Source organism: Diabrotica undecimpunctata, chromosome 7, assembly GCF_040954645.1.
Source record: "Diabrotica undecimpunctata isolate CICGRU chromosome 7, icDiaUnde3, whole genome shotgun sequence".
Classification (NCBI taxonomy): domain Eukaryota; kingdom Metazoa; phylum Arthropoda; class Insecta; order Coleoptera; family Chrysomelidae; genus Diabrotica; species Diabrotica undecimpunctata.
In genome coordinates this window covers 81,018,754-81,032,689 of record NC_092809.1, presented here as the reverse complement: position 1 = coordinate 81,032,689, position 13,936 = coordinate 81,018,754, and the positions used below count along the sequence as shown (strand labels likewise).

At 30.8% G+C, this 13,936-nt stretch overlaps 2 protein-coding genes across 3 annotated transcripts; one reads left to right on the top strand and one right to left on the bottom strand.

Annotated features, from left to right (window-relative positions):
* Window positions 1-10,115: 10,115 nt before the first annotated feature.
* On the bottom strand, window positions 10,116-12,349 carry LOC140446832 (zinc finger transcription factor family protein 17-like). 2 transcript variants are annotated; one of them, XM_072539418.1, is made up of 5 exons: window positions 12,090-12,349; window positions 11,914-12,030; window positions 11,620-11,860; window positions 11,419-11,556; window positions 10,116-11,341 (listed from the first exon to the last, which is right to left on the bottom strand). In XM_072539418.1, exons 1-4 carry the CDS (start codon window positions 12,331-12,333, stop codon window positions 11,454-11,456), a joined length of 705 nt encoding a protein of 234 aa, XP_072395519.1. In that variant the 5' UTR covers window positions 12,334-12,349; the 3' UTR covers window positions 10,116-11,341; window positions 11,419-11,453. The 2 variants fall into 2 exon arrangements, with proteins under 2 accessions (XP_072395519.1, XP_072395518.1); XM_072539417.1 differs by having other exon boundaries at window positions 10,116-11,556.
* Window positions 12,350-12,564: 215 nt separating this feature from the next.
* Cpsf5 (cleavage and polyadenylation specificity factor subunit 5) lies at window positions 12,565-13,663 on the top strand. The gene has a single exon (XM_072537620.1). It carries the CDS (start codon window positions 12,723-12,725, stop codon window positions 13,440-13,442), a length of 720 nt encoding a protein of 239 aa, XP_072393721.1. The 5' UTR covers window positions 12,565-12,722; the 3' UTR covers window positions 13,443-13,663.
* Window positions 13,664-13,936: the final 273 nt, after the last annotated feature.

Genomic DNA, 13,936 nt, shown 5'->3' with positions numbered 1-13,936 from the left:
CAGATTTAGACAAACAATTATCCACATTTTTATCATCTAATAATCTTTCTAACGATGAGAAGACAGCCCTACTCTTTCAGACTATCTCTCTAGCTGCTTCCAAATCTATGCCCATAAAAAAACCTTTTACTCCCTCAGTTCCAAGGCCTTATTGGTGGGATGAGGAATGTACATTCATAATAAAAAAACGATCAGAAGCATTGAAAGCGTATCGAACCCAAAGTAACCATAATAATTACATAAACTATAAAAATATAGCAGCCCAAACCAGACGATTATTTAAAACAAAGAAAAAAAGTAGTTGGATAAATTTTTTAAATAGTCTAAACAAAAGCACACCTCTTTCAAAAATATGGTCAACCGTCAGATCAATTTCCAATAACTATCAGTACAACAAAAAACCTCAACTTTCTGAAAATCTCATTAAACAGATGTTAGACCAACTTGCACCTTCATCTGCCTCTGGTAATGTTGGTAGGATTAAAGAATTTTTTCGTTTTAATACTAGTGTAGATTCCATGTCAAAACCTTTTACTCCTTCAGAACTTGATTTCGCACTAAAAAAAAGCAGAAATACAGCCCCCGGTTTTACTTATAAGATATTGGACAAATTGCCGTCAAATGCCAAAGATGTTCTCTTACAAATCTTTAATAGTTGGTGGTTGAAACAAGAATATTGCGATACTTTAAAAAATATTATCATATGCCCTTTACTCAAATTTAACTTAAACCCAGAACTTCCATCATCTTATAGACCCATTTCTCTATTATCATGTGTGACAAAATCCTTTGAAAGGCTTATAAAATTTAGATTAGAACATTTTATTGAAAGTAGTTCAGTTTTTCCCTACTCACAGTATGGATTTCGTAGAGGTCGGGGTACCATTGATGCTCTCATACATTTAGTTACGGATATTCAACTCTGTTTTTCAAAAAACGAATTTATGCTATGTTTGTTTCTAGATTTAAAGGGTGCATATGACGTGGTTGATTTGGATATATTATATTCAAAAATGGTGGGGTGTGGTATTGATAAAAGATTATCTGTAAATATAATAAATTTGTATGTGAATAGAAAAATATACTTACGGGACCATAGAAATGTATTACACGGTCCAAGAATATTATATAACGGTCTCCCACAAGGCTCAATTCTAAGTCCTTTATTATTTAATGTTTATACTGCAGATCTGCATGGTTTGATGGATGAAAAATGCAAAATAATTCAATATGCAGACGATATATGTTTATATACCAGCCATAAATCCTATGAAGATTGTATGTTGAATCTAAAACTTAGCTTTAGTAACTTAGATAAGTGGGTGAAACAAATGGGTTTTAGTATATCACAAGAAAAATCTTCGATTGTATGTTTCACTAGACGTAGACAAAAAATCACAGGCAAATGCCAGATAGGTGATTATAATTTCCCCTTAGCAGAAGAGTATAAGTATCTAGGCATGATCCTAGATAAAAAACTCTTGTGGTCCAGCCATATAAAGTACGTAAAACAAAAGTGCGAGCGTGGAATTAACCTTCTGCGTTTCGTTTCTAAAAAAAGATGGGGTGCAGATCAAAATATCTCTTTAATGTTTTATAGATCCTACATACGATCCATTCTGGATTACGGCTGTGTTCTTTACGGTTCAACATGCAAAACAAATCTATTAACTCTTGACAGAATACAATTTAAATCAATAAAAATTTGTCTAGGAGCTATGATGTCTTCACCAAACCAAGCAGTTCTAGCAGAAGCTCAGGAACCACCTTTACACATACGTAGGCAAATGTTAGCCAACAAACGTCTAATAACATACAGATCGTTTAATACAACTATGGTTCACAAAATAGGTTTACTTTTGACAGAAAATTTAACAAATTCTTATTGGAGAATAAAAAATTCTCCTCCTCTTGCAGAATCTTTTATTGATACGAATTCATTTCAATCTTATATATTACAGCTCCCAAAATTTCCTTTTTACATACAAGACTTTGAAGTTCTGATAGACAAACCAACCATTATAATGCCCTCTTATTCAGACTTGCCAATTTTAACTAATATGATATTTAAATCCATACTAAGCAAATTAGGGGAAGATTTAACAATAATTTATACAGATGGTTCAAAAACTGTTGAAAGTACTGGTTTCGCTTTTTTTGTTTCAAACAGCAATTATGTTGAGAAATATCGAATTCCTGAATGTTGTTCTATTTTTACAGCCGAGGCTGCTGCTATACAGAAAGCACTAACTTGGTGTGTCACTAATTATTGTGACAACATCGTAATAGTATCAGATTCTCAGGCAGTATTACAAGCTATTCGTAGCCATCCATTGGATAGTTTTCAAAACTCCATTATACTTGATATCAAAAAATTATTACATGATCTAAAATTCACAAAAAAAACAGTTACTTTACTCTGGGTTAAAGGACATAATGGAGTAATTGGAAACGAATTAGTGGATGGTATGGCAAAAAATACATCTGAGATATCAGAAATTACAAATTTTTACTACTTTAAAGATCTTTTTTCTATTATCAGGAGTATTGGCAGGGAAAGATGGATGTCAAAATATAAAGAGGTTCAGGAGACTTCAAGAAACCATTACTTTTCTATTCATCCATGCTTACCAAAAAATATTCCCCATTTTAATTTTAACTATAATAAAGTACATTCTTCGTTAATAACCCGGTTAAAACTTAACCATGGCCTCTTTCCAGAGCATCTGCATAGGATTGGAATCTATGAAACCCCTTTCTGTCCTTGTGATGGTAAATCTGTCGGAGATTTGAACCACTTATTTTTCGATTGTCCTAATCATAGGGAACAGACTCGAAGCCTATATCTAGATTTAATTGATCTCAATATTAGCCTACCAGTTAACATCAGCAATCTGTTATCTTATTCTGACAAATCTATATATAATATTCTAATCAAGTTTATAAACAATTCTAAAATAAAAATTTAAACTTCCTTATAACAATTTTCTGTGGCAAAAAGATTTTTTGTCTAATGCCATCTCTCTCTCTCACACACACACACACATATATATATATATATATATATATATATATATATATATATATATATATATATATATATATATATATACTAATATTAAAAAAGTAACCATAGATAGATAAACAGGTGTTCTACAAGATTTATTGTAATATTGAACAAAGTATGATAAAAAATTACACCAATTTTAAATACACACAACGCAGAAGTATAGGGATATTTTATAAATAGACGTATTTTCTTTACCTGTAATAAACTTAAAAAAAGTAATACAAAATTTGTAGTTTAAATTGTTGTTTAATATGTCAGAAACCATAAATTGCAAAAAAACAGAAAATTGGAACAAAAAAAAATATATTGCAAATCACGCATGTTTCACATACCACCATAAAATGTCAAAAATACGGAATAAAAATTAGATTATTAAGATTATTAAAATATCCTTAGACTTTTGCGTTGTGTGTATTTAAACAAGGGATAATATTTTCAATTTTCTATCCCCCCTTTTTATTTTGTTACTTTTCAGATCCGCGTTAAAATATTTTAAAGAATAAAATAACCGTAAACGAATAAATAATTTTATAACATATATATATATATATATATATATATATATATATATATATATATATATATATATATATATATGGAAATGAATCACATGGATGTTTAAAAGGAACTTACTTCTTTCATGACCCTAAGGTACGAGTGAGATATTTCACCTTTAGTAAATATTTCTTCAAATGAAGAACAAAACATTATTTCTAATTTATAAATATATTGTACGAAGTTCTCAGTCCCCCATACTCACATTTATCAATATTGTATGCTTTAAAATGTGTCAATAACAAACTACTATCTAGTTCTTCTATTTCCTTTGAATATTTAATACATATATGACAAACATAAATATTGAGAGCCTTTTTAATTAAATAACCACATACATATTGAAAAGCATTTACAAGTTTTTTTTACATTTAAATCCATTAAACGTTTATCTAAATCATCTTTGCAATTCATTTTGTTAGAATGCATAAAATTTTGACAAAATAGTTTTTTAAATGCCCTCTGAAATTGTATGGGAGTTGGATTGATGGAATTTCCACCATGTTGTCTTATACTACCAAAATAATTTTCCACGCAGTCTTGGTTAAGTCTTCTTGTTTTTAAGTATTTAAAATCATGAGACTTTAAGTTACCCCAAAGCTTTTTAACACCATTCATTGTTACAATCCAACACTTTTTTGATCGCGAACGACATGTTACATCTTTTCCTGTTTTATCTAATATTTTCAGTTTATGTACCAAATCTATCATAGAATCTAGGTAATTGATCTGAAAATCAGTTCCCTCAAATACATTTTTAAATTTGTTAGGATTATTCTTATCAGTAGAATTTAAAATATCAAACAAATTATTAAATTTTTCAATAATTTCTATTGTTCCCAATGCATCTGATGGAAGAATATAATATAATAGTCTCCCGTTTTATACCGCTGTCGCGGCTTTGGGAGTATAGCAGGGTAGTCTGCTATATCTAGGGCCTACGGTATACAAGGAAGGTAACATGGTCAGTGCTACGCTTCAACCGTCTATTATTACCCCTGGTTTTACCCAAGGTACTCATTTTTATTCAGGCTGAGTCGACCTGGGGCCTATAGACATTTTTTAAAATGTCTAGAGGTTCTTGCCGGCGGTGGGATTCGAACCCCGGACCACCGGCTTGCGAGGCAAGCATCCTACCGCTTGCGCTACGCAGGCCCTAATGGAAGAATACCAAGAGAAATATATGTATACATAGAACTTGCAACAGTGTTACTTAAAATTTGAGATGCTAGTTTTACTCGCATTTTTTCAAAAGATGTAGGATATATATGGGAGTGTGTTAGTTTTGGTGCACACTTATAGAACTGCTTTTTATCTTCATGATAAAAAGTTTCTATAAATGACCAAGATGTTTTTTTGTCATCAAAATCAAAAACATTATTAATTAAGTTATTTCTAGTGGCTTTAATTAAATGACATGGATCAAATATAAAAATAATTTTTTGTCCATTGACATCAAATTCTGAGTTAGCTGGAGAAATCCCCAGTAATTTACTCAATTTTAAAAAATTTGATCCCATATCAGTAACAAGACAATTCCCATATAAACCTGATTGAAATAGTTTAGAAATACATTCTTTTATAATAGGAAGAAGGTGATTTGCTTCAAAGGTACTGTTTACAAAGAAATATGCTAGTTGTTGTTTCCAATTTGAATATAAGCCTCGAACCATTATCACAAGTACATTTTGTGCAATTATTGATTCCTTTTTCCCATTTCCTATATCATATAGACCAACAATCTCATCACGACCTGTATCAAAAAATAAATTACTTTTAATAGACATTTCATCAATACAAATACTACAGTGCTTGTCCTGATCTAACATTGTGTTCACTTTTAACTTTAGGGCATCAAATATTTGGTCATTATTCAAACCAGGTTTACAGACCAAATTTTCAGTAATTTTTTGAAGACTTCGTTTTGAGGGCAAATACAATATTCTTTCCATAAAAGCATAGGCTCTTGGGCCCAAAAAATATAGTGTTAATGCAAATTGTTTATATTCATCAGAATACCTTCTACTTTTTGGACATTTAGTTTTTAAAATTGCTTGAGCTTTCACTATTTGTGCTAGGGATTTGTTTAAAAATTTGTCACACATTTGAAAAAATTTTTTTAAAGATTTATTGTCTTCCTTCTGTTTGGAAGACGCATATGCTTTCTTTGCACTTGCACGCAATTTTTTTATTTTTAATCTTAGCTTCTTTTTAATGGGTGTACCTCCCGACAACTTGGAGGGGGTTTGTGTTTCAGCTGTGAAACATTCTGGAGTATGGGCTAGACACTTCCTGCCTATTAACATCTGAAATATAAAAATATATTTAATAACCAAATAACATATAAACGTTCAAAGTAGATATGTTAATGCTTATTAGTGATTAGTTGAATGCATAATACAGTTGTAGGAACAATAAATAAAATTACCTGTTAACAGAAACTCTTCCATCAAAGTATCAGTTATACTATGGTTATCATCAATTGGATTTTTAATGGCAACTGGCTGCACAATATCTATTTCTGTTATACCTAAAACCACAACATAAATATTACTCAGTATGTAACCATAAGATATATGTTCTTAATAAGGCTGATAAAAGATCATTAAATTTCACAATTCCAGATCTTGTTTATACCTATTATGAAAAACAACAAACAACTTTGTATATAGTTGTAAGTAGATACTGATTTTTATATGACTTTTATAATAAAGCACTATAATTGTGAATAAATAAAAAGTATCTACCTTCCAGCCTTATGACTTTCTTTAATGGTTCGTCTGTGTGTTTTGAATACTGAAGAGTATGTGAGAAAATCGTTGGATGCGCTTGTTGAAATAATCTCTTCCGTGTGTTTCCTTTGTACATGTACGCCGGTTCGAAATGTTTCTCGCACATTTTATAATTTGTATGCAATGTAGCATGTTTGGAAAGAAGATCATACCTATTGGCCGCTCTCAGCCATAATTCAGCTCTAAAAAAAAGTGTATTTAACTAAAATATAAACATTCAGACAACATTTGTAATACGTTTGAATTTAAAATTTAATTAGTTTACCTGCTACGATCAGTCGGTATTGAAAAGAGACTAATTCCTTCACCAGTTTTCGATGGGCACCCACGAACAACACAATAAAATCCTCTCTTTGGTGCAGCCATCACAATAAGTTTATTTCACAAATATATTAAATTAATTAACTAACTAAATAACTAACTAACTAAATTAATTATACTAACTATTAAAAAACAAACACCAAACACTTTTCAATACATAAACAAACAAGACATCAAAACTACATAAAACATGGCGGATTTCGCACATGCGCAAAGAAATTTGGATTGCGAAAAAGCCCTCCGTTTCGCTTCTGGTTGTGATTGATTAGTATTCTGTGGTTTTGTGAATAAAAAACTGGCTCTTTTTCAAGGTTATTGCTATTACTGGTCGCATTATTAAAAAAAATTATCACCATTATGCATCTGTTCTTGGCATTCTAGCCCTGTGCTGGGGGGCCGACCCCCCTGTGTCGCTCATACTACTACAAACAATCAACCAAAAGAGATAAGCATGCAATCAGAGAAAACAAAAAATTAAGCCAATAAGCAAAATATGTAATCTAACAAAATAAAGCTTATTTAGCTGTTATCAAGCTCAACTCACCTTTTAGAAACACACACCAACAGAAAATTAGATGGAAAGGGTTGGAAACACAGCCTCCCAAACTAAAGCTTATGTCGTGAACGTTATGGTTATGGCAGGCAGAGAATAACCGAACACATAAGGTTCGGTTATTCTTATTTCTTATAGTTATGGACATAAGAAATGAATGGAAATGATTCAAGAAAATGCATCATACGCCCATAATACCATCGAGCAAAAAGACAAAAGAAAAGAGGGAATGTAAAGGTAGTGGGGGCAAAAATATTGTTAGACAGGAAGTGCCATCTTGAGAGGCCAAATTAAACAAGGAAAGAGAGTCTTTCCTTGTTTAAGAAATCAAATTTAGTTGGGTTATGTTATTATTTGTCCCAACTGTCACATGAAATCTTATTTATATTGAAGTTTTTTAACAATTGTTTCACATTTTAGACTGTTATCGTTAATATTTAATTAAAATATTCTCGTCTAAGACACATTCTGAAAACTATTTTATAGCTACTGCTAATAAGTGTCGTAAAATTTAAATTTGGCGCATTCGCATTTCCGGATATGTCCGCCATCAGAGGCCACTTTTTTGGTCGCCTTTTCATAACGATTAGATTCCCTCTTTTGTCTTTTTGCTCGATGCATAATACCATCGAGCAAAAAGACAAAAGAGGGAATGTAAAGGTAGTGGGGGCAAAAATATTGTTAGACAGGAAGTGCTATCTTGAGAGGCCAAATTAAACAAGGAAAGAGAGTCTTTCCTTGTTTAAGAAATCAAATTTAGTTGGGTTATGTTATTATTTGTCCCAACTGTCACATGAAATCTTATTTATATTGAAGTGTTCTAACAATTGTTTCACATTTTAGACTGTTATCGTTAATATTTAATTAAAATTTTCTCGTCTAAGACACATTCTGAAAACTATTTTATAGCTACTGTTAATAAATGTCGGAAAATTTAAATTTGGCGCATTCGCATTTCCGGATATGGCCGCCATCAGAGGCCACTTTTTTGGTCGCCTTTTCATAACGATTAGATTCCCTCTTTTGTCTTTTTGCTCGATGCATAATACACAAACACAACCTCAAAAATTCATCAAAATTCAAAATCAGATGACGATGCAACGAGTTCGTAGTTCTCTGCTGGCAACGATGCCAACCCAACCAATCCACAGGAACAGGATAGACACTCCTTATGCTGTGACCAATCACAGCAAACGTAGGTTGTAATATTTAGCGTGGTCTGTTCCATCTGGTCCATCCTTTAGACACAAACGAAATATTATCAAATCAATCAGTCATAATACACACAGATAAAATTACACCTAGATTGGTAACAGGGATAGCCAAGGTCAAATCATGTTCGGATTAGGCGCCCATTCGTTTGGTGGCGCTGCTAGTCTCGTTCCTGCGCGGAGGGAGTGTGCTGTGATCAAGTCAAAGTTGAGAGGAGCGGCTAAATCATCGAGCAAAAAGACATAAGAGGGAATGTAAAGGTAGTGGGGGCAAAAATATTGTTAGACAGGAAGTGCCATCTTGAGAGGCCAAATTAAACAAGGAAAGAGAGTCTTTCCTTGTTTAAGAAATCAAATTTAGTTGGGTTATGTTATTATGTGTCCCAACTGTCACATGAAATCTTATTTATATTGAAGTTTTTTAACAATTGTTTCACATTTTAGACTGTTATCGTTAATATTTAATTAAAATTTTCTCGTCTAAGACACATTCTGAAAACTATTTTATAGCCACTGTTAATAAGTGTCGGAAAATTTAAATTTGGCGCTTTCGCATTTCCGGATATGTCCGCCATCAGAGGCCACTTTTTTGGTCGCCTTTTCATAACGATTAGATTCCCTCTTTTGTCTTTTTGCTCGATGGGCTAAATGTAGCATACGAATCCAACGTTGCCAAGTTGGCTAGAAAAAGAATAGCGCGAATTTCAAAATTTAGGATTGAAGTTTCTGATATCAGTGGTAAACCAATAAACTTACTCGCATATTTAGCGAATAAGTTGCTTATAATTAAGATATTTTTAATCGTCTGATGCTAATTATTTGTTAATATAGGAGACAACATTCACACAGTTATATTTTTTAAGAAATAAATGAGAAGTTGAAACTGATTATTTTAATTAATTGTTGAAATTTTGAATGTTGTTTGTAAAGATAAAATATTATAATAAGGAACAATTTGTGTTTCGCGTTCTAAATATGACAAAAACAAGTGAATTATTTTAGTAAGTTATCAATCACTCTGTATTAGGAATTAAAAGAAAACAATGGTAAAAAATAAGTTTATTTATATCTACATACAGTATACAAAATATATCGATCGTGAAATTGCAAAAGTTCGTGTTAATTTAATATATTACAAAAAAAAAGAAAGATTTGTATTTCACTATTTTTAAAATATTCGACTTAAAGTAGGTATAACGTCAATGTAAACTTAAAAATAATTATGATCATTTTCAGTACTTCGTGAAATAAATTGAGATTGTCCAAGTATACATTCTTTTATATTTACAATTTCTTTTACAGTGGGTTTGCTTATATATGTTTAGAATTCATAACTTGTTTCTTTTTTTTTCGTGGAATAAAATGTTAGCTGCTTTTTAATTTTTTTATTATGATGCTCTACATTAATAATTGTTGTAGGTGAAAACTTTTTGATTGTATTTAGGTTACATTCAACCATAGTATTTTCATTTTTTAATGTTTTTACAACATGTTTTAAATTGTCTGCATTTTCAATTAATTCTATATTGTGTTGTAGTTTAGAAACTTCTATTGTAGCATGTTTTCTCAACTGTTGAATATTGTCAGTAATATTATAATTATTTTGTGACAGCGTTTTTAAATGGTCTATAATTTCTACAATATCATCATTGTCACTAATACCTAAATTTATATTTCGTTCAAGCAACTTCTGTCTTAAAGTTGAAGCAACACTATGTATGTGTTTACATATTGTATGTTTTATAGAAAAATCTATACAATTACAACTAAACGAATGAATACATACATGACATTCAGAGCATGTTAGGTGACAGCATGGTTCTCCATTTTTTGCCACTTCATAACTTTTTATACTGGAAGTAGTACTGCCTAATTCTGATAGATACCACATATTACTACTATTTATATTTTCAATTATTTTAATTTGATTAATTTCTTTTATTGCAGTTCTATGTCTTTTGTTGATAAGCTGTATATGTGATTAATTTTTTCCTTTTACTTTTTTTAAGATTCGCTCAACAACTTTATCTCTAATGAATTTATTAAGTGCATCAAGTCCTTTGTCTAACCTTTTTACCTTTTTACCATCTAAATACACATATTTTATAATTTTATGCATGCTCTCTAATCTCATGTTTATATTAATTCCTGCATTTTGACGGTATGAATAAGCCCATAGTTGAAAATTTCTAGCATAAGTATTCAAGAAATATTCACCAAAATTTATTGTTTCTCCATCTTCAAATGTTTGCTCGATAAAATTTGATAACAGTTTCTGAAATTCTTCTTTATCTGTTACAGTATGTAAAATTTTTAAAGACTGGTATACTATTTTTCTTTTTTCTAAATTACTAATTTTGGACATATTCAATTGCCAAGCTCTGTCTACGTGCCATGCACAATACAATTGCATATTAACTTCACCCATAATTGACCTCCAAGCATTATAGAAAACATGCGTTATATCTGTCATAAATACATTTGGTGTTAAGACTCCTATTTTATTTTTAATTGTTTGAAAAAATAGTTCAAATATAAGAGTGTCTTTTCTATTTGTTAATAAACTGCACCAGGAAACCCTTCACCCCACTCATCGACAACTACAATAGTTGTTAATTCGAAATCGTAAGCATTTAAACCGTGTGTACTATCAATAGCCACTATATTATTGCTGAACTGCAATAACATTTTTTGTTGTGATACATTCATAAGTATAATGCAGAAATCATCTTTTTTTAAGAAAGAGTTTTCATCCACTTCACCTTGTGCTTTATATAATAGAACTGGATAATGTCTAAATTCATGCATTCTTGTACATACATATCAACACTAACCGCATCTGTAACAAACGAATATATTTTTAGTTGATGTCAGCAGAATAATTAAATTTCATAAAAACTTCTAAATATAAAGTACCTTGAACATGTCTAACTCCATCCTGAATTTGTATATTAAATGCGTTTTAAATATTGTGTACCTATATCTTTTTTGGTAAGCAAATCTATACGCTTTAGTTTTTCATCATTAAAATTATTTCTGTTATTATCAAGAATTCTAAAAAATAATAAGTGTATGCAATTAACTTCATATACATAATAATTTAATAAAATAGTTTACCTTGTTACACTTACACCACTATTTAACTTTTGTGCGATGTTGGCTCTTTCTACCTTTGGTATTGACAAATGTTGAATATCAACGCTATGACCATAATGTGTCTTATCAAAGATTGCCTTTACTCTAGAATTAGTTTCATTCTTTATAAGTTTGATCTGACTAGTACAAGCAACATTAATTTTCTTAGATCCTTGACACTTCTTCGTTCTTTTCCGAATGTGGGAAACTTCACGACTTTTTCCTGCAAAATTAAAAATAAACAAACCAAAAATATTATTTTGTTTACAAGAATACCTGATCTACTACAATCATAATATACATCTTTAACGGAAACTGAAAAAACTAAACCACGAGGAAAAATGTATTCTGCGTTGGAAACACTTTGAACGTTTCTTAACCAAATCTGAAAGTCTAAAAAAAATAATGTAAGTACCTAATGATATTTAGAAAGTAAATGGATTCATACTGACCTTCAATTGTAGAGAATTCGTACATCTCTCGTTCCATTTTAAAATTATGACAATCCTCTAGGTGCCGTACTAATTCTAGTCGTAGCCTAAAAGAAATATTGCATCCCTCTAAACACTTAAACGATGTCACATTTTTATCATAAAATATTATTTGTGCATTTAAGCCATGAATTTCCTTTAAATGTCTATTCAGATTACTCTGGCTTGAATAAACTTTTGAACATTCTTTGCACATTACAACCATAATTATCTTCAACCGAAAAAAATCCCGCACATAAACGATAAACCAAAAAAATAAAGAGTTGATGAATTGATATACTGTATCTATCTATGGTTATGCTAATCTCTGTGACTAGCCAACTTGGCAACGTCGGATTCGTCTGCTACATTTAGCCGCTCCTAAAGTTGTGGTAGTGTGCTATCAAAGAATATAGACGCTTAAGCGTCTATATTCTTTGGTGCTATGATAATACATCACATGTCACCTGCCACACGTCAACTTTAGTTTCCATTTCCATTACTTATTGAAAGCTTAGTAAAGTTTGGTATAAGTTTTATATCTAAATAAATACTTAAGTACCGTATTAGTGCAAGTGTAAATTGTTAAACGTTTAATAATAAATAGTAGCTATCATGGCTATGACATCTTCGCAAGTAAAGAGAGAACAACAGAACAATTTAACCGGGGGCACCGGTTGGCCAAGAAGAAACAGTCAAACGACTACTAATAATACAGCTCCAACAAATACTTTTACGCCTACAGCAATAAATCGAATTATAAACTTGTATCCTTTAACAAATTATATATTTGGTACAAAAGAGCCATTATTCGAGAAAGATCCAAGTGTACCTGCCAGATTTCAACGTATGCGTGATGAATTTGATAGAATTGGAATGAGAAGAAGTGTAGAAGGTGTATTATTAGTACATGAACATGGTTTGCCTCATGTGCTTCTTTTGCAACTCGGAACAACTTTTTTTAAACTTCCTGGTGGAGAATTAAATCCTGGAGAAGATGAAGTTGAAGGTTTGAAGAGATTATTAACTGAGACTTTGGGTCGTTTAGATGGTGTTAAACAAGAGTGGGTTGTAGAAGATATCATTGGAAATTGGTGGAGGCCCAATTTTGAACCACCACAATACCCTTATATTGCCTCCCATATAACCAAACCAAAAGAACATAAGCGTTTATTTTTGGTTCAGTTACAAGAAAAAGCATTATTTGCAGTTCCAAAAAACTATAAGCTAGTAGCTGCCCCACTTTTTGAATTATTTGATAATTCACAAGGGTATGGACCTATTATATCCTCATTACCACAAGCTTTGTGTAGGTTCCAATTTATATATATGTGAAGATTATAAATTTTAATGATGCATTCTTTTGTATTACAGACTGTAACTTCATTACATTGTAATATTGATTAGATATAAAGAACTCTAAGCTATTTACATTAAATAAGCTAATATAGGTTTAAAGTTTGTGTTATCAGTTTGTAACATTGGTTATATTTTACAAGAAGGTGTCCTAGTGGTTAACTTCATATATTTTGGCAAATATAATTTTTTTCAGATTATTTTTTTCATATTTTCTTCCTCATAATTATTTAATACCTAATACTTTTTGATCTGTTTACAACTGAGATCATATAAGTAGGTGACCTAACCCCTCGGCAAGGATTTTAGATTTATTCACTGCAATGAGTTTACATAAAATACAAATCTATTCTTATGTTGACAACATACTATTTTCTAGTTCTATTAAAAATACTAATTAAGATACACTAATTAAAATCACATTGCTATACAGGTCTACAGAAATATGTGAAACCACCAAGGTCAGATCAATA